General features: G+C 40.2%; 1 protein-coding gene across 2 annotated transcripts in view; it reads right to left on the minus strand.

Annotated features, from left to right (window-relative positions):
• Window positions 1-22547, minus strand: part of dnajc1 (DnaJ (Hsp40) homolog, subfamily C, member 1) — a 172153-nt gene that overhangs the window by 30725 nt on the left and 118881 nt on the right. For both annotated transcript variants that reach the window (XM_072253819.1, XM_072253818.1), the window contains one exon: window positions 1929-2048. In XM_072253819.1, the coding sequence (XP_072109920.1) occupies window positions 1929-2048 (120 nt within the window). The remainder of the gene's footprint in view (window positions 1-1928; window positions 2049-22547) is intronic.

A 22547-nucleotide genomic window follows, 5' to 3' on the forward strand; every position in this document is an offset into this window, starting at 1 on the left:
CCTAGCAACTGGGAGGCAACATACCATCTGGGCCTACTTTCACGTCCACAGAATTTCACATCTACTCCTCTATGGTATTCCCTATCACTAGTGCAGTCCTCTTCCTCCCCTTCTCTTCTGAGCCACAGCTCCGGAGTCAGTGTCAAAGACCCAGTTCCTGTGGCTCCTGCTTCATCAGTATCCAAAGTGGTATACTTATTACTGAGGGAAATGGCCACAGGGATACTGTGCACTGGCTGCCCATTTTCTTTCCCTCTCCTGGCACTCACCCAAATACCTGCCTCCTGCAACTTAGGAGTGACTACCTCCCTGCAGCCTCTATCACTTACTCAGTCTCCCACATGAGCCAAAGGTCATCCAGTTGTAGTTCTAGTTCCTTAACACAGTCTTGAGGGAGCTGCAGCTGAATGACCTTCGGCTCATACAAGAAAATTCTGTGTCAAGCTATTACCCTGATTCCACCGTCCTTTGTATCCAGTTTTGGATCTTCCACTGATGACATCATCATGTACTGATGCCCCTCTCCTGAGCCACTGACTCAAAATTTCCTACTATAATCTGGAGACCTCTCCTTACCACACATCACCTCTTTGGGACCACATCTGTCTAAATTACCTTTTAAGCTGGTGCCTTACGAGATCTTTTTAAGAAAAATAAATATAATTATCTAAGTTCTGGAAAATAGCAAAAAACAATTAACTGCCAGCATCAGCCTTTCACATTTGGGTGTGCTTAATTTTACATTATCAGAAGTTAACTTTTGTTTCTGTAACAATAATTGGTCCTTAAATATAGTGCAGTTAATCTAATACAACATCACATGGTGTATCAGAGGTTTAATATCCAACATTTAAAAGGCAAATGATAAAAATTTTGGTTATTAAGGCATGTTTTAGGGCATGCTAAGCGAGATAGTTTGGGAGAGGAGCTTAGAGAGAGAATTCCAGGCTTCAGGCCTTGCACATCAAAGGACCGCATGTAAAACAACAAAAGTAAAATAAGAAAACAGAACTGAAGTGGAGAAATCTCAAAAATGATGGAGACTGTGTTGATGGGGGTGGAAAGGTAGCTTTTGAAAGCAGCAATACAAATTTTAAACTCTGTGTTTGTAACCAGGATGTAACATAAGCCAATGAGCACAGGCATGATAAGCACAAGTAAGGACCAGGACAAAAAGCTTTAACAATTAAATACATTGCTCAATTTTGTGCATTAAAAGCTTCAATAAAGTGATACATTTTCATAGATGCTTTACAAAAGCTTAGTTTAAGACCAACATCATCTTTTATTCATCTGAGAATACTTATTTTACAGTTATTGAAGGCCCAGTTTCTGCTGTAATTCAATATAAAAGCATAATCAATTTGAACCTTCAGCTTGCGGAATTTTTAAAACCTTCAAAATGATAACATATGAAACAAATTCTGGCAATTAGCTTTTTATGTGATTGCTGCATAATATATGTTATTTTTAAATTACACTTTCAACACTGGGCATCATTAATAATTTTTAAAGTACATAATCTAAAACATCTGGAAAAATCTTGGCATTCAATCTGTAATTATATTACATTGCCTGGGTATCTTAAAAAAAAATTAACTATTGTCTCAAACTAGCCTAACAATACCCTTCCACAGCTCAAAATGGCATAGTTTTGTACTGTGGTATCATCCTCTTGTGATCACATTATGGTAGTCCAAATCTCTAAGTACCAGAATCCTTGTACAACTGATCAATTACAGCTGTTGATTTAGTGACTGAAACTTCTCCACATCTGCTTCTTGCTTAGTTAATGGTTCACTTCCAGGTCCTAAAAGAACCGCAGTTTTCTTTCACCAGACAGTGCCTAACTATAGCTATGTTGCCTCTACACTGCCTGTCTCGATCAGTTTGTCACTCAATGTACAATGCAAATCCAAGTGACTCACATCTGCCACTGATCGACCCAATTCGTGAGCAATCTTTTCCCATCGACCTGGAGTACCCCCTGGGAACTTAACCATACTTCTTGTCAGCTGGCTGAGGTCCTCTTCTGTCCACTGAGGTGCCTGTAATAATGTTCAAAATAACAAGGAGAAAAAGTCACATAAAATGAATTAAATTCACACATGCACTCTGGCAGTTAGTGATATCGCTTCATTTAGAACATTAAAAATATTGAAATGAATGACATATTTATGTAGCAGCCACTTTGAAAGAATACCTCTATTTAGAGAAAATAACCCCATGCAAAAGTACCATCATTGATGAATAGTATACAAGAATATCCTTAAGATGAAAAATCAGCACAGAAACAAAGATTTTTTTTAGAAAATACCCTCATGAAACACCACAAATTGAATGTTAAAAAATTAATCCCTTAAGATATAAATACTTTATATATAATAATCTCTGACCCTAGTAATGAACAACCATGTATCATGGGGTTTGTATTACTAAGCCGTCAGCGCAGAGTGCAGTCACAGAGGTGAGTGACCCCAGGGACCATCTCCACAGCGACCACAAAGCCTCTTGCTGACACTAATCCTCCCTGTCATTCTCCCACTGTGCTCAAACCACACTGACATCCGCCTGCTGCACTGTGAGCTTAACAGGGCCTTCTTGACTTTTCACTGCTGCCCTAATCGATGGTTCAAACATGCTCCTTTCACCGTGTCCAAATGGCAACTTCAGTCATAATAAAAGCACAGTATCCTATAAAGTGTTTCTCGACAGGCCTAGTCATTTGCATTAATTTGCAGAATGGACTATGTTATTCAGGCTTTTGTTTTACCACCACACAGAAATTGATAACTGAGCATAAATTTCAAGTCATTACCCAAATAAGATTATCTCTCTGTATTTTCATTACTTCCTACACGAGTCCTTACCATCTGAATTTGGTATAAAGGCAACTGCCATTTTTAGAATATTTGTAACTGTGCCTTCAATTAAATTAAGTGCAAGTAAAACCATTTGGGAAAAAAATCCGTTAACATCCCATGTTGAGGGAAGTAAGCAGAAGATATTTTAATGCCAACATAGCTTCTTAATCACATAAAAGCCTTACTTTAAATTCAGTTAATAATTTACATGTGAATTGAAAGTAAAGTTCTTGATGAACTTTCCGGATACAATCACCACAGTATTTGATCATTAATTTACCAAATTTATGCAATTTGGGAGTCTATTCACACTTTAATTTTAAACATTCAAAGATCAATTGACTATGAAAGAAACAATCCCAAACAATCCACCACCCAAAAAGCTGATGAACCTCTTTTTAAGATGTAGATTGCTTTATTAGTTTCGAACAGTTCACAGTTATGCCTATGGTGATCAAACATCACTTCTTATACTTCAAAAACAAAGCAAATTACTAATATTTGTGCAAAAAAAAGTCTATCACTCTTAAAGTCATTGCAAAACTGCAGCAATCTCACTTTAACAGAATTTTGACACCAAGTTCCTTGAAAGGTTCAAGCCATTCTGCAGCTGTTTGGTGATATTTTGAATAAGTTACAATTCCTTAAAAGTCTTTGTAGGGCTCTAATGTTTACACTGCACCTTTGCCCTAAACCAGGTCATATCTCACAGTATCATATTACACTCCAGTGCACGTGCTCAATGCAGTGGGGCCAGAATGAAGCAGGGATTCAAAGAAGACATGTTTTTAATAGCTGAATTTCAAGTTTCACATTGCAGACAGCTTTAGACAAGAACTGAATTGGAGTTTCTGTTGCAAATCAAAGAAGAGCACATGAATATTTAGTTGAACCATGTAAATTATAATCTAACAATTTCTATTAGCCGTTTTCAGATTGCTGCAGTGATAAAGCTATTAAATAATTTCAGACCAATATTCTTTGTGTGAATGTCAAACATAAATTGGTTGACAATATTCAGCAATCATAACTGGACCATTGTTACTGACCACTGGTCTTGTACATTTAGCTCAATATATTTTAATCAAAATAGTATGCTTCACATTCCCCGACAGCCTGAGTAGTTTATACTAATAGCAGGTTAATTTTAATTAACAAAATAATAATAAATTCTCATTTTAGGTACATTTACAACACTCCACTGTTTTCTTTTACAATAGTTGATAACATATTAAATGAGTTTTCTACAAGCAGGCCAGGCATTACTTTCTGCAATATTATACATAATTAAAAGATTCCAGCTCAAGAATGACATTTCAGAAATATTATTTTTTTGTATCAAACATAATCCCAGTAATATGGCTAAGTTGTAAAAGCTTTCAGTTTCTCAAACTGTATTTGCATTTCATCAAAATAGATGCTGGATATCTTTAATTTTAATTTGTATTGACATCCTTTAATTAGCTTAGTAAAAGCAATACTTGAGTTATATACTGAGAATGGATTATGAACACAATTTAATTTAAAAGTCATTTTAGAAAATACTTCATTCTCACAAAATAATTCTATCACCCTATTTAAAAAGGAACAATTATTTCAAGTGAGCTAAAATTTAACCAGAATGTTGTGTCATGTTCACTGTTTTTTTTAAAAAATCACAACTAACAAGTAAAAAGTTAACCAAGGACACACACAATGGCACTGCTGCACTGTAATGGCTGCAATCCATCCTAAGTGATTAATTAAAAATTCCACAGAAACAGCCAACTGTGTCTCCAGACAGAATGAATACTGCAGCACAAACTCCTTATAATCAGGAGTTAAATAAGTTTTCAAGGTGCTAATTGCATGAGCAGTTTCTTCCTGGTTTAACACTGAACCAAACATAGCTATTACAGTCAACTGGAACCCAAGCATGCTGTTTTGTTGTTGAAAGCCTTGCGCCTCACAATTTCTTTGGAACCAAGACCCAAAAATCCATCCCTGCAGTACATCAAAGTAATGGCAGATGCCACATGGTGAGGAGACAGCTGTCATTATTACGCTTGCATTCTAATGCGACAGTAGCCTGCTCAGATATGTGACCTCAACCCAATTAAATGTTTCCAGAACACAATCTCTGCACTGATGGGAGACTAGATTTACATTCAGTACAAATGCCTCAGCCATATTATTTACTACATTTAGGCAATTTAAAATAAAACAACCAATTCATTAAACCAGCAGGGTCTTGTTTTATGTACTGCACAAATCTGTTACCCCTCCTCTATTTAAAACATTTTGGGGATGGCTATGCTTACATAAGGTACCGGTACCCCTATTAGGAAAATTACTTTCTAATTTAATTAATTTATTTTGACGCTGTTTCATTTTCTGAGTAGGACACTGAGACAAGAAGAAATATTTAAATTGGATTTTAACTACACAATATTGAGTACAGCAGGCTTAATTTTTTTTTAAACAATGCAAATATTTTCTCCTCTTTTAAAAGTTGACCAGGCATATTTGGCTCTTAAGAGTTTTAAATTAAATTTGTGACTCAAAGGATTCATTTTACTTAATAAAAATCATGATCCCAAAGAGTCTGTAAAGACTGCCGCCCTAGGGGGTCCCAATGGGCTTAAAAATGACTGAGACAAAAATGATAATCATTAAAGGATTAACAGAAAAAAATCATTATAACATGCTTGTGCCAACTGTAAACCCCAAACTAAGCAGCAATGATGCATTCAATTTGAGCACAAATTCATTAGGTGCACGAAATATAGACTGCATCCACTCAGATTTCATTGTAGGCGATTGCTAATCATTTCAACAATAGGGTCATTTGAAAGAGTACATAATATTGCAGAATGATTACTGATCCTTATTCTAGCTGAAACCATACCGACTCTATCCGGTACCATCTGCCCCTGTGCTCACTAGATGCACACAGAAGAAAACATAATGCCTCAACAAAGAGTATTGTTTCTGGATTCGAAAGATCAGAAAGGAAACCTGTCACTACTCCTGACGCTACTCACATGATAGGATTCAGTTCACTCATCTTGTGCCCAAGTACAAAACATTCAGACTGCTACTTGAAGAGAAAAAATGTTTGGTATATCAGCGCATCTAAATATTTTACAGGGTGTAATGTGCCAGGAGTTTCATGTTGACTTCAAGACTCTCAGTTTTCAGTTACAATCTTACATAAGGGAAACTTGTTGAATAGAGAGATGTTGACACAGAAGGAGTGAATAAGAAAACAATCTTAAAAGAACGTGTTTCAAGAAGATGTACAGAAGCACTACTTCATACACAGGATAATTTGAATGATCAAACATCCACAAAAACTTCACCACTACACTGCACAAAAATTTCTACTCATTTTGGCTTAATTGCAAAACTTCAAGCTTATATTAATACAAGAGATTCTGTAGATACTGAAACAGAAACATAGAAAATAGGTGCAGGAGTAGGCCATTCCGCCCTTTGAGCCTGCACCGCCATTTATTATGATCATGGCTGATCATCCAACTCAGAATCCTGCACCAGCCTTCCCTCCATACCCCCTGAATCCCGTAGCCACAAGGGCCATATCTAACTCCCTCTTAAATATAGCCAATGAACTGGCCTCAACTGTTTCCTGTGGCAGAGAATTCCACAGATTCACCACTCTCTGTGTGAAGAAGTTTTTCCTAATCTCAGTCCTAAAAGGCTTCCCCCTTATCCTCAAACTGTGACCCCTCGTTCTGGACTTCCCCAACATCGGGAACAATCTTCCTGCATCTAGCCTGTCCAATCCCTTTAGGATTTTATACGTTTCAATCAGATTCCCCCTCAATCTTCTAAATTCCAACGAGTACAAGCCTAGTTCATCCAGTCTTTCTTCATACGAAAGTCCTGCCATCCCAGGAATCAATCTGGTGAACCTTCTTTGTACTCCCTCTATGGCAAGGATGTCTTTCCTCAGATTAGGGGACCAAAACTGCACACAATACTCCAGGTGTGGTCTCACCAAGGCCTTGTACAACTGCAGTAGGACCTCCCTGCTCCTGTACTCGAATCCTCTCGCTATAAATGCCAGCATACCATTCGCCTTTTTCACCGCCTGCTGTACCTGCATGCCCACTTTCAATGACTGGTGTATAATGACACCTAGGTCTCGTTGCACCTCCCCTTTTCCTAATCGGCCACCATTCAGATAATAATCTGTTTTCCTATTTTTGCCACCAAAGTGGATAACTTCACATTTATCCACATTAAATTGCATCTGCCATGAATTTGCCCACTCACCCAACCTATCCAGGTCACCCTGCATCCTCTTAGCATCCTCCTCACAGCTAACACTGCCGCCCAGCTTCGTGTCATCCGCAAACTTGGAGATGCTGCATTTAATTCCCTCATCCAAGTCATTAATATATATTGTAAACAACTGGGGTCCCAGCACTGAGCCTTGCGGTACCCACTAATTCCTAAGTAACATACAAAAAATGCCAGAGGAACTCAGCAGGTCAGAAGCATATATAGAGGTGAATAAACAGTCAAAGTTTCAGGTTGAGACCCTTAATCAGGATTGCCAGTTTGCTTACTAAATTAACAAGTTAGTTGTTAGGTAAAGGGCTTAATGATTCAAGACACTTCCGCAAGGAGGGTAACTTAAGATACAGATTATGTATTTATAGTGTTTTTTTGTAAACAGAAAGACTGAATAGCTTATGCCTGTTCTAATAGGGTCAGAAGGTGCTGAATCATTATGGATAGAGCTAAGGAACTGCAAGGGTAAAAGGACCCTGATGGGAGTTGTATACAGACCCCCAAACAATAATAAGGATGTGGCATACAATTTACAATGGGAGATAGAAAATACATGTCAAAAGGGCAATGTTACAATAGTCATGGGGGACTTCAGTATGCAAGTAGATTGGGAAAATCAGTTTGGTGCTGGATTCCAGGAAGAAGAATTTCTAGAGTGCCTATGAGATAGCTTTTTAGAGCAGCTCGTGGTTGAGCACACTAGGGGATCAGCTATTCTGGATTGAGTGTTGTGCAGTGGATCAGAATTGATTAAAGAGCTTAAAGTAAAGGAACCCTAAGGGAAAAGTGATCATAATATGGTTTAATTCACCCTGAAATTTGAGAAGAAGCCGCCAAAGGCAGATATATCAGTTCTGCAGTGGATTAAAGGGAATTACAGAGACATGAGAGAGGAGTTGGCCAGAATTGATTAAAAAAGGACACTGACAGGGATGACGGCAGAGCAGCAATTTGGAAGCAATTCGGAAGGCACAGGATATACACATCCCAAAGAGGAAGAAGTATTCTAAAAGAAAGATGACAACTGTGGCTAACAAGAGAAATCAAAGCTAACATAAGCACCAAAGGGAGGACATATAATAGAGCAAAAATTAGTGGGAAATTAGAAGATTGGGAAGCTTTTAAAAAACAACAGAAGACAATTAAAAAAGTCAAGGGGAAAGATTGAATACGAAAGTAAGCTAGCCAATAATATTAAAAAGGATACCAAAAGTTTCTCCAGATACAGTACATAAAGTGTAAAGGAGAGGCAAGCGTGTAAAGATATTGGACGGGGAGCTGGGGCAGGGTGGGGGGGGGGGGTGGGGAGGGCTTAGGGCGAGGAAAGGGTTCCGGGGCGAGGAAAGGGTCCCGGCCTGAAACGTCAACCGTACTCTTTTCCATTGATGCTGCCTGGCCTGCTGAGTTCCTCCAGCATTTTGTGTGTGTTGTATGGATTTCCAATATCTGCATTCTCTCTTGTTTGTAGATGATTCAGCTTGCACCATTCAACAAAGTTCTCCACCACGGCCCTGTATACATCCTCCTGTCCTCCCTTTATACAACCAACTATTGCTGAGTCATCAGAGAATTTCTGCAGATATGACTCAATGTTGTATCTAAAGTCTGAGATATACAGGGTAAACTGGAAGGGAGTCAATACAGTCCCCCGTGGGGCCTCAGTGCTGTTTATAGCCATGTCTGACACACAGCTCTGAAGTCACACAAACTGTGGTCTGCCAGCCAGGTAGAATTGGTTGTGGATAGGGGTAGGCTGTTTTGGATTACAATAGGATTTTGATGAACTGGAGAAGCGGACCAAAGAATGGCAGATGTAATTTAACTCATAAGTGTAACGTTATGCATTTTGGTCTATTAAACCAGAGCAGGACTTAGGGTCCCAGAGTACTGTAGAAAAGCAAGACATAGGGCTCAGGCTTCCTGAAAGTGATGATTGAGGTAGGCAGGGTGGTGGTGGTGGCATCTAATACACTTGACTTCATCAATCACAGCACAAGTACAGGAAGTGACACATTATGTTGCACCGTAAAAGCTGGTGGTGAGACAACCCTTGGAGAATTGCAGTCCTGGTCACCCAGGTAGAGAAGAGAATTAGTTTAATTCAGCATCATGTTCAGCACAGACATTGTGGGGCAAAGTATCTGTCCTATTTTGTACCATTTGATGTTCTATGGGAAATATGTCATTAAGCTGCAGATTCACAAGGATTGATACTGGATTTGAAGGGCTTAAATATCAATGACAGGCTCGATAGGCTGACGATCTTTTTAGACCATAAGACAAAGGAGCAGAATTGGGCCATTTGGCCCATCAGGTCTGCTCTGCCATGGCTGATTTATTATCCCTCTCAACCTATTTTCATAGTTTCTCCCTGTAGCCTTTGATGCCCTGATTAATCATGAACCAATCAACCTCCACTTTAAATATATCAAATGTCTTTGCCTCCACAGTCATCTGTGGCAATGAATTCCATAGATTCACCACCTTCAGACTAAAGAAGTGCCTCCTTATCACTGTTCTAGATGGACCTCCCTCTATTATAAGGTGCTGCCCTCTAGTCCTATACTCCATTATAGGCAATATCCTCTCCGATCCATTCTGTCTAAGCCTCTCAATAATTGATAGGTTCCAATGGGACGTCCCCTCATTCTTCTAAAGTTCAGCGAGTACAGGCCCAGAGCTAAACATGCCTCAAACATTAACCCTTTCATTCCTGGAATCATTCTCATGAAACTCCTCTGGATCCTGTCCGATGTCAGCACATATTTTCTTAGATAAAGGGCCCAGAAATGCTCACAATACTCCAAGTGCAGTCTAACCAATGTCTTAAAAAGCCTCAGCACTGCATTCTTCCTTTTACATTCTAGTCTTCTCAAAATGAATGTTAACATTGCATTTACCTTCCTTATTACTGGATCAGCCTGCGTTAACCTTAAGGGAATCCTACATGAGGGCTCCCAAGTCCCTTTGCACCTCAGATTTATGAATGTTCTCCATTTAGAAAACAGTCTACACCTTTATCCCTTCTACCAAAGTGGATGACCATCACTTTCCTACACTATATTCCATTCTCCTTACCTAAATCTTTCTGCAGATGTCCTGCTACCTTTGCACTACCTGCCCCTCCACCTATCTTAGTATCATCCGTAAACTTGGCCACAAGACCAGCAAATCTGATATCTAAATCATTAACACACAATATAATGTGAAAAGAAGTGCCTGAGGAACACCAACACTTCAGGAACACCACTAGTCACCAGCAACTAACCAGGAAAGACACCCTTTATTCCCATTCTTTGCCTCCTACCAGTCTCCCAATCTTTTCCATAATATCTTGTTAAGCAGCCTCATGTGAGGCACCTTGTCAAAGGCCTTCTGAAAATCCAAGTAAACAACATCCACTGACTCTCCTTGTCTATCCTTCCTGTTCAACAGATTTGTCAGGCAAGATTTCCTCTGAAGGAAACCATGCTGACTATGGCCTATTTTATCACGTGCCCCCAAGTACCCTGAAAGCTCATCCTTAGTAATGGACTCCAATACCTTCCCAACCATTAAAGTCAGGCTAACTGACCTACAATTTCCTTTATTCCTGCCTCCCTCCCTCCTTAGAGTGGATCGACATTTATAATTTTGTAGTCCTTCGGAGCTATTCCAGAACCTAGTGATTCTTGAAAGATCATGATTAATACCTCCACAATCTCTTTCAGAATGCTGGGGTGCAGGTCCAGCTGGTCAAGGTGGCACCTACCTTCAGATCTTTCAAGCACCTGATCCTTAGTAATAGCAACTACATTCATTTCTGCCCCACCCCCCCACACACTCGAATTTCTGGCATACTGCTAGTGTCTTCCACAGTGAAGACTGGCCCAAAATACTTAAATTCATCCACCATTTCTTTGTACTCCATTGCTACCTCTCCAGCGTCATTTTCTGGCAGTCCAATATCCACATTCGCATCTCTTTTACTCTTTATATATCTGAAAAAAGCTTTGTATTCTCTTTTATATTATTGGCTACCTTAGCTTCATATTTCATCTTCTCTCCTTATGGCTTTTTTAGTTGCTTCCTGTTGGTTTTTAAAAGGTTCCCAGTCCTCTAACTTGCCACTGTTTTGCTATGTTATGTGCCATCTCCTTTCTTTTTATGCTTCTTTAACTTCCATTGTCAGCCATGGTTGTATCATCCTCTTTTTAAAAAAACTTCTTTGTGATATTTATCCTGCGCCTTCTGAATTACTCCCAAAAACTTCATTGTCAACTGTTCCATCTTCATTTTTGCTAGCGTCCTCTTCCAATCAACTTCGGCCAGCTCCTCCCCCTTGCCTCTGTAATTCGCTTTACTTCACTGTAATGCTGACATGATCTCACTTTAGATTCTCCCTCTCATACCCTAGGGTGAATTCTGTCATATTTTTCCATGAATGTAAGAGGTTGAAGGTGACCTTACAAAGACATACAAAATCACGAGCAGCGCACATCATAACATTTTTCCAAGGGTAGGGGAGTCTAGAGGGCATAGGTTTAAGGTGAGAGGGGAACAATTTAAAAGGAATATGAGGGGTACCTTTTTCACACAGAGGATGTTAGATATGTGGAATGAACTGTCAAAGGAAGCATTAGAGGTGTGCGTAATTACAATATTTAAAAGATACTTGGACAGGTACAGGGATAGAAAACTGGGACTAGCTCAAATAGACCTTTTGGCTGGTGTGGACAAGTTGGGATGAAAGGTCTATTCCTTATTGTATAACTCTGACTACATCTAAGAATACTAATACTTTGATAACTAAATATAAAACAGAATTCCTTAGTATAGTTGTGCTTTTTAAGCTTGTGACATACTGTATCCACTGCCACTCTGGTTTATGTTCTTTAATTAGGAAATTAATTGCAACTCCTGTCAGGTTTTTGTGAATTAATCTATCATTCATGAGTATCAATTTAAAACGCATGAAAGATAAATTCATGTAAGCAGAGTAGCAATTTTCACTCATTTATTTTATCCATCCATTAAACTCTTCCTTGTGTGACTGCTACCTTGATAATAGGGTCCAGACACATCTTGAATTATAACTTACTGAGAAATGCTTCAACTTACTGGATATAGGGAAATGGCCCAATATTTTCTATTTTACATGATCAGATTTAAAACTGAATTACAGCATATATAAAATAGTAAATTAAAAATAAGCAGTGCAAAGAAAAATAGAAATTAAAAAAAGTGAGGTAGTGTTCATAGATTCAATTTAGAAATCGGATGACAGAGGGGAAGAAGCTGTTCTTATAGCACTGAGTGTATGCCTTCAGGCTTCTGTACCTCCTTCCCGACAGTAACAAAGAGTGGTGAATTCGTTGCCACAGGCAGCTGTGGAGGCCAAGTCTTTACTAATATTTAAGGCAGAGGTTGATAGGTTCTTGATTGGACAGGGCACGAGGGGATACAGGAATGGGAGTGGCAGGAGATTGGGGTTGAGAGGGAAATTGGATCAGCCATGATGAAATGGCAGAGCAGAATCTATGGGCCAAATGGCCTAATTCTGCTCCTATACCTTATGGTCTAAGAGTGCCCTGTCCTGGGTGGTGGGGGTTCTTAATGACGAACGTTATCTTCTGAGGTACTGCTCCTTGAAGATGTCTTGGATACTATGGAGGCTAATACCCATGATAGACCTGATTAATTTTACAAGTTTCTGGAACTTACAGTACTTTCATCTTGTGCAGTAGCCACCCCACCCCCCACTCCCTACACCAGACGGGGATGCAGTCAGTTAGAATGCTCTCCACAGTACATTTGTAGAAGTTTAAGTGTTTTATTTGACAAACCAAATCTTCTTGCACTTTGAATGAAATACAGTTACTTGCGTCTAGGTTAGGTCTTCAGAGATAGTGACACCCAGGAACTTCAAATTGGTGACTTTCTCTACTTCTGATCCCCCTATGAGAATTGGTTTGTGTTCTCTCATTCGACCCTTTCTGAAGTTCACAATCAGTTCTTTGGTCTTACTGATGTTGAGTAGAAGGTTGTTGCTATGACACCACTCAACTAAATGATAAATCTCACGACTGTATGGCCTCCCATCACCATCTGAGATTCTGCCAACAATGGTTGTATTCATCAGCAAATTTACAGATGGCATTAGACCAGTGGGCTAAGCACACACCCCTGTGGTGCGCCAGTGTTGACTGTCAGTAAGGTGGAGATGTTATTTCCAATCCACACAGATTGTGGTTGTCTGGTTAGGAAGTCAAGGATCCAGTTGCAGAGGGAGGTACGGAGGCCTAGGTTCTGTAGCTTTCTGATCAGGGCCGTAGGATTGATGGTGTCACATGTATTTGCTTTAAATCAAGCAACGGATCAAAAAGGAAATTTTGCCTTTGTAAAGTCCTCACAGCTTTTCACTACAATAAAATAAAATCAACAGAGATTCATAGAAGGGAAAATATCTACAACAACCCGAACACTGTTTATGATACATTTCAAATATTTCATTTCCCCAATGATTTCTAGATTATTTTGCAAGGAACATCGAACAAAAGCAAGTTTTATTTTCTAATTTCAGCTCAGTAATTCAAGTGTTAAAAAGTTAGGGATAACTTACAGATAGGTCTAAAAACTCCAAACAGATATTGACAAGATCATAACAGATGAAGTTCCAGAAAGGAAAAGTATTCATTTTGCCCTCAAAAACATATTTTGTAAATGAGGAAAATCACAAACCATGGTTCTATTCACAGTAATCAGGGACAAATACATGAAAACATTTATTAAAAGCCTAAAGGAGATGAGCTTTCATCTCATAGAGAATGGAACACAACAAGGTGGATGTTATAGATGTACAAAGCTCTAGCTAAATTCATCTGAAGTAATGCACTTAATTCTGGTCACTGCACCTCAGGCAGCAAATACTAAATTTAGAGTTTTGGAGTTGAGGCATGAATGACAATGATAAATGTTCTGCAGATCAGACATCATCCCTTGAAATTTAGAAGATCAAAGCATGATATAATTGAGCTTTTCAAAGACAATTGAATGATGATTGGGTAGACATAAGAAGAAATATTGACTAACGATTTTACTGGAGAGTCTAGATCAGGGATCATAACTTCATACAAGGTTTTGGCTAATTAGTGGTGATGTCATAATGCAGCTCTTCACAAAGGCAGTGAAGATTAATCAACTGAAAATTTCCAAACAGAAATAGAGAGACTGTCAAGCAAAATTATTAAGTAAGGTGGCAAAATGGATTCAAGTTAAATTTTCTTCGTAATTGAATGGAAAAGACGCAAAGAGCTGAATGACATATTACTGTCTGCTGAGGCAGTACCTATAGAGAGGAAGACAGAATTTACATTCCAGATTAAAATCCCTTCTTCAGAACATGACTGATATGGCCTATGTTAAGTCACAGAACATGAGCAATTAATGACACAAAAACTGGCCATTTAACCCATCCGTCCATTGCAGTCAAAATAGAACTACCCAATGTAACCCTGCCTTTTCAGACTTGATACATGGCTCTGCAGCTCACAGCACTTCATCTTCTCACAACCCAACCTGAAGCCCTGGCTGAACACTGAGGTACACTACCTACTAAAAGGCTATAACATTACCTTCAGGTCTAGTGACATAAAGCTCTCAGGGCAGCCAGGAGAAACCTCACCTTGGGGATCAAGAGAGCTAAGACAGCTTACACGCAACATATTCAGGAACAACAGTCTGATAACGATCCCCAGCATATGTGGCTCTGCATCTAGGGCATTACTGACTACGCAAAGAAAAACACCGCTGACTATAATCAGGATCAGATTTATTATCACTGGCATGTGCTACGAAATTTGTTAACTTAGCAACAGCAGTTCAATGCAATACATAATCTAGTAGAGAGAGAGAAAAAAAGAATAAATAAAACAAAAAATAATAAATCAATTACATATATTGAATAGATTTTTTAAAATGTGCAAAATCAGAAATACTGTATATTAAAAAAAAGTGAGGTAGTGCCCAAAGCTTCAATGCCCATTTAGGAATCAGATGGCAGAGGGGAAGAAGCTGTTCCTGAATCGCTGAGTGTGTGCCTTCAGGCTTCTGCATTTCCTACCTGATGGTAACAGTGAGAAAAGGGCATGCCCTGGGTGCTGGAGGTCCTTAATAATGGACGCTGCTTTTCTGAGACACCGGTCCCGAAAGATATCCTGGGTAGTTTGTAGGCTAGTGCCCAAGATGGAGCTGACTAGATTTACAACCCTCTGCGGCTTCTTTCTGTCCCGTGCAGTAGCCCCTCCACACCAGACAGTGATGCAGCCTGTCAGAATGCTCTCCACGGTACAACTATAGAAGTTTTTGAGTGTATTTGTTGACATGCCAAATCTCTTCAAACTCCTAATAAAGTATAGCTGCTGTCTTGCCTTCTTTACAACTACATCAATATGTTGGGACCAGGTTAGGTCCTCAGAGATCTTGACACCCAGGAACTTGAAGCTGCTCACTCTCTGCACTTCTGATCCCTCTATGAGGATTGGTATGTGTTCCTTCATCTTACCCTTCCTGAAGTCCACAATCAGCTCTTTCATCTTACTGAGGTTGAGGTTGTTGCTGCGGCACCACTCCACTGGTTGGCATATCTCACCTCCTGTACACCCTCTTGTCACCACCTGAGATTCTACCAACAATGGCTGTATCATCAGCAAATTTATTGATGGTATTTGAGCTATGCCTAACCACATAGTCATGTGCATATAGAGAGGGTAGAGCAGTGGGCTAAGCATACACTCCTGAGGTGCGCCAGTGTTGATCGTCAGCGAGGATATGTTATCACCAATCCACACAGACTGTGGTGTTTCGGTTAGGAAGTCGAGAATCCTTTTGCAGATGGAGGTACAGAGGGCCAGGTTCTGCAACTTCTCAATCAGGATTGTGGGAATGATGGTATTAAATACTGAGCTATAGTCGATGAACAGCATCCTGACATAGGTGTTTGTGTTGTCTAGGTGTTCTAAAGCCATGTGGAGACCCACTGAGATTGTGTCTCTATCAGGGAGGGAAGTGTACCAGTAACACTTCCCTCCCTACTGCTCTAAACAACTTTTAGGCACGCTTCGAGGCATGCAACATGCTGGTCATGAAAGCTAATCGTCTCCAATGTGAGCAGCCACTGTCTGTAACAATAATCAGAGTCTGCACGCCAGCTCACTGGATGTTTTTACGGCCATCCTTAACACGATTCATCCAGGCTGCTGTCCTCAGATACTTCAAATCAGCCACCATCATTCTTGTACCAAAGAACTACACACCTTAAGAACTAAACAACTACCACCCAGTGGCACAGAGGCAATCACCATGAAGTATTTTGAACTGCTGGTTACGGGTTATATCAAAAACTCCATTCCTGCTATACTGGACACTCACCATTACACCTACTGACAGAATCACTTTATGACAGATGCCATAGCATCTGTCATGCACCTGGTCCTGACACACCTAAAAAAAAAAGGACACTTACGTAAGAATGCTATTTCTGGATTTCAGTTTGGCATTCAATACTATTGTCCCACAGACCCTGGCGGACAAACTCCTACTCCTCAGTCTAAATACAGTACAGTGCATTTGGATAATGGACTTCTTAACCAACAAAGCTCAGATAGTCAGGATTGCTCCACCTTCCCCATCATTCTCAATATGGGTGCCTGCCAGGGCTGTGTGCTGACCCCATTGCTGTACACTCTGTTCACACATGATAGCATGGCCAAACGTCCCAGTAATCACATTGTCCATTACACAACAGTAGCAGGGCTCATCACTAACAATGATGAGACTGCCTACAGAGAAGAGATAGAAAATGCATGTCAAAATGGCAATGTTACAAGTCATGGGGGATGTCAATATTCAGGTAGGTTGGAAAAATAAGGTTGGTGCTGGATTCCAAGAGGAGGAATTTCTAGAGTGCCTACAAGATGGCTTTTTAGAGCAGCTTGTAGGTTCAACCAACTAGGGGATCATCTATTCTGGATTGGGTGTTGTGCAATGAATCAGAATTGATTAGAGAACTTAAGGGTTCTGAAAGAGGTGGCTGAAGAGATTGCGGAGGGATTAGAAATGATCTTTCAAAAAATCACTAAATTCTGTAATGGTTCCAGATGACTGAAAACTTGCAAATGTCATTCTACTCTTCAAGAAGGGAGAGAGGCAGAAGAAAGGAAACTGTAGCCCAGTTAGTCTGACCTCAGTAATTGGGAAGATGTTGGAGTTGATTGTCAAGGATGAGGTCTCAGGTTACTTGCAGGCACATGATTAAAGGTAAATCTTGCCCGATAAATCTGTTGGGATTCTTTGAAGAAATAACAAGCAGGATAGACAATGACAAAATCGGTTGATATTGTGCACTTCAATTTTCAGAAGGTCTTTGACGAGGTACATGAAGCTGCTTGACAAATTACAAGCCCATGGTATTACAGGAAAGATTCTAGCATGGACTCCGCAGTAGGCAGTGTGGAAAAAAGGGAACCTTTTCTGGTTGGTTGCCAATAACCAGTGGTGTTCCACAGGGATCTGAGTTGGGACTGAATCTTTTTACATTATATATCAGTGATTTGGATGATGGAATAGATGGCTTTGTTGTAAAGCTTGCAGACAATATGAAGATAGGTAGAGGGGTAGGAAGTTTTGAGGAAGTAGAGAGGCTACAGAAGGATTCAGGTGAATGAGCAATGAAATAGCAGATGGAACACATTGTCGGGAAGTGTATGGTCATGCTCTTTGGTAGAAGAAATGAAAGGATTGAATATTTTCTAATTGGAGAGAAAATACAAAAAACTGAGGCACAAAGGGACTTGAGAGTCCTTGTGCAGGATTCCCTAAAGGCTAATTTGCAGGTCAAGTCTGAGGTGAGGAAGGCAAATGCAATGTTAGCATTCATTTTAAGAGGACTAGAATATAAAAGGATGTAATGTTGAGAATTTATAAAGCACTGGTGAGGCCTTGCTTGGAGTATTGTGAAATGTTTTGGGCCCTTTATCTTAGAAAGGATGCGTTGACATTGGAGAGTTTCCAGAGGAGGTTCTTGAGAACGATTCCGGGAATGAAAGGGTTAACGGTTGAGGAATGTTTGGCTCTGGGCCTTTACTCGCTGAAGTTTAGAAAAACGAGGCGCGATCGCATTGAAACTGGAGAGGGTTCCAAAGGAGGTTCCAACATTGAATAGCTTGTCATATAAAGAGCGTTTGATGGCTCTGGGCCTGCATTCACCAGAATTTAGAAGAATGAAGGGTGACCTCATTGAAACCTATCGAATGGTCAAAGACCTTAATAGAGTGGATGTGGAGAGGATGCTTCCTTCGGCGGGAGTGTCTAAGAACAGAGGACAGAGCCCCAGAATAGTGGTGTGTCCTTTTAGAACAGAGGTGAGGAGGAATTTGTTTAGCCAGAGTGGTGAACCTGTGGAATTCTTTGCCACAGGCAGCTGTGGAGGCCAAGCCTTCATGTATACTTAAGGTAGAAGTTGATAGAATCTTGATTAGTCAGGGCATGAAGTGATATGGGGAAAAGGCAGGAGATCGGGGCTGAGCAGAAAATTGGATCGGCCATGATGTTTTGGTGGAGCAGGCAATGGGCCCAATGGCCTAACTCTGCACCTATATCTTATAGACTTATGCTCTTATCAGCACCTCAAACCAATATCCCACCTTCTACAACCCCGATCACCACTACTTCATCATTTCCTGTCAGTCAGTCACCTTATGTACAGACACTCCTGTGCCTAGTGTCACTTGATTGGCATAAATTTACGTATATAAGCTATCGTATATATTTAGATTTATTGTGACTTTTTCATATCATTGTGTGATCTTATTGTGTTTTTTTGTGCTGCATCAGATCCAGAGTAACAATTATTTTGTGCTTATATATTGGAAATGATATTCAACAACCTTGATTCTTGAAAATCAGTATTTTGACTGTGGCACAGCTATTCTAAATTCCTGAACCTAGCAGAGAGAAAAAAAAAATCCTCATTTCCTCTTCAGTTCTTTAAAACTAGGATTTCTCCTTCATGACCCTTTGTGCTAAAAGAAATTTATCCTATCCACACCTTGTATAATTTCATACAGATCTGTCTCAATCAGTCTCTCCTCAATCTTTTCATTTCAGATAAGTACTTCCCAATAACAAAAACTTTCCAGATCTGGCAACATCCTTGCAAATCTTTTCCATACACTCTACAATAAAAGGTATGATGGTACAGGATCATGACCAGAAGTGTATAAAATACTCAAGCCTATGGCCAGGTTCACAAAGGAACCTTTATACCTTCTAACTAATTTACCCACCTCTCCTGCTATGTTTCCTCTAAGCTGTGTGCATGTGAGCGCGCATACACGTTTTTCAACCAGCGCACAAAGGAAATCAATGTGCGCACAAAAGGTTAATTACCTAAAATAATGTAGTAATTAATAATTATACTTATTGAAAATAATCTTTTAGCTAAATGTTTCTGTTAACTAGTTAGTCGGTTTTCAAATACCACAATGCACGTCACTAATTTACGTCACCTCACCTTTCCTGTTCCGGTTTGTACAGCTGCATCACGGAGGCAGCCATCTTTGGCGGACAGTGTTCATATCATCTGTTTCAAATGCTGTAGATAGCTTACTAAGTTTTTATTGAAAAAGATCAAATGACCCTGTGGCTAAATACTGTCACAAGAAATTGATAAATATCACGTACAAAGTAGCTTTACAGATTTTAAGTGATGTCTTTGATGAACTGGCTGCACTGTGCAAGATTCTGCAAAAGAGTGGCCTGACACCGATTGATTCACTTCATTTTACGTGAGGCAAAATTAAGAAGATAAGAAAGCAGTATCTGGGAGACAATGTTTTGTGGAGTGACGAAGTTAAAGTTTTGCTAAGCCAACAACGTGAAGAAAATGTCACAGTAGATACAAGTTCGCTGTTAACTTTTATAAATAGTCTTTGTGTTCATTTAGTCTCCTGTTACCTTAGCAGATAGGCACTATTTGAGATTTCCCTTCTGTTCACTTCTTATCCTACTTATTGGACATCTCCTAGTTCATTGCCTCTCTTTAAATGTATTATTTAAACTGTCTGGTTTAAATTCCATTTGCCATTTTTTCCACCTTGTTGTTCAGCCAATCTACAATCATCTTAAAGTTGAAAGCTTCCATTTGCCTGTCAACCACAAGACTTTCTTTAAAATCATCTACAAGCTTCATCATACGATCTACATATAAATCTAAAATCAGTAATATAAAGTGACTGAGCTTTGAAGAATTCTACAACAAATATGCATAAAAACATCCAATGATTATTCATATATTTACTGCCACTCAGTTAATTCTGCATTCCATCCACTGTTCTCTCTTGGTGCCATGTGCCTTTCTTTTCTTTCCACCATCAGCCTATGATGTCAAAACCTTTCACTGAACCGCCTTGTCAAAAGCCTCCTGAAATTCATGTAGGCTACATTAAAGGCACAGCCTTCACTGAATTTTGTGAATTAAGTTAACCAGACATGACCTTCCATTAGCAAATCCAAGGATGACTGTCGTTGATTAATCTGCCCTCCTCTATTCTATATTGGTCTTAAGAATCAATTCCAATAATTTTTCCACCAGTAAAGTTGAATGTACTGGCATTTAATTAACTGTTTCTCCCACTCCTACTATACATTATATTAATACCAGCCATCCAATTTTCCAACAGCAGTTCTGTATGGAGGGAAGGCAGAAAAATGATGGTCAGACCCTGTGGAATTTTGTGCTTTGTTATCAGTATCTACAATACAGTATGTTTCATCTGACCTAGCAGTTTAGGCTGCACCTCCAGACCGAGACTTTCCTGACTGCTTCTGGGACCCTGGGCATCCCTTCCCCCACCAACACTCTCCAACCCTGTGTCTCTCAGGCTCCACCATCACCTCTTGAATGGATCTTCGGAGCCTCCATCTTCCTCCACCCAACCTTCCCTGAACACCCCAACCCTCCCTTCTCCTCTCCTCTAGCACCACCCTTTAATCCCAGTTCTAATTCTTGTCATGTCTTCACCATTCCCACCAATTTCTCCTGAGGTTGAATGTTCTGTCCTCAGCAAGGAATGTTCATTCGTCTCCCTTCACCCACACCTCAGCGAGTTCCATGCCTGCCACAACACCAACTCATCTACCGTCAGCTCTGTCACCAAGCCCATTTCTCTGGCAAGAATTCTACATCCTGCACCAAACACTCCGCCTGTCCCTGACATTCCTCCTCTTCTTGGACACTCCGTTCTGGTTCTCTGCCTGCTCTGGATCTTTTCATCTCGAATTACCAAGAGGACATCAACCGGCTTGACTTCAGCACTTCTCTCTCCTCCTTGACCCTTACCCCCTCTGAATGCACTGCTATCCACTCTCTTTGCACCATTGCCAACCTCACCATCAAATCCGCAGACAAAGGGTGTGCTGTACTAGCTTGCTGAGACCAGGTGGCACTCAGACACTTCCTCATATCTACCTCTTGAAGAGGATCCCACCCTGGACAATCAGAAAACTGTCTCTGACACCATCATGACCTCCTCAACTTTGAAGAGCTCCCACTCAATGCCATCAAACTCTGTTCCCTTACCCCAAGTTCCACAAACCCGACTGTTCAGGAAGACCCATTGTCTCAACCTGCTCCTGCCCCATTGAATTAGAGTCCTTATACCTTAACTGCATTCTATCCCCCTGTTCAGTCCCTTCCCACCTACATCTGCGACACTTTCCATGCTCTCAATTTCCTCATTGACTTTCAATTCCCTGGCCCTGATCGCCACATTGTCACCATGGGTGTCCAGTCCCTATACACTTCCATCCCCCATCAAGAATGCCTTAAGGCTCTCCATTTCTATTTCAATAAAGAACCAACCAGTTCCCCTCCACCACCATCCTCCTTCATCAGGCAGAACTGGTTCTCACCCTCAACAACTTTTCCTTCAGCTCCTTCCACTTCCTTCTGCTTCAAGAGGTAGATATGGGCACCCACATGCCCATGTTTTTATTGGTTACTGAGAACAGTTCACATTCCAAGCCTTGTTCAGTCATGCTCCCCAACTCCTCCTCTGTTACAATTACGACTGCATTGTTGCTGCTTCATGCATCCATGCTGAGCTCACTAATTTCATTAACTTTCCCACCAACTTCAACCCTGCCCTTAAATTTACTTGGTCCATTTCATGATCTCTCTGTCTCCATCTCTGGAGACAAACGGTGGACCAACATCTTTTATCGGCCTACTGATTACCATGGTTATCTTGACTATACCCCTTCCCATCCTGTCTCCTGTAAAAATGACATTTACTTTTCTTGGTTCCTTTGCCTGTTCCCAGGATGAGGCTTTCCTTTTCAGGACAT

The sequence above is a fragment of the Mobula birostris genome, chromosome 3, assembly GCF_030028105.1.
Source record: "Mobula birostris isolate sMobBir1 chromosome 3, sMobBir1.hap1, whole genome shotgun sequence".
In the NCBI taxonomy this organism is placed as follows: domain Eukaryota; kingdom Metazoa; phylum Chordata; class Chondrichthyes; order Myliobatiformes; family Myliobatidae; genus Mobula; species Mobula birostris.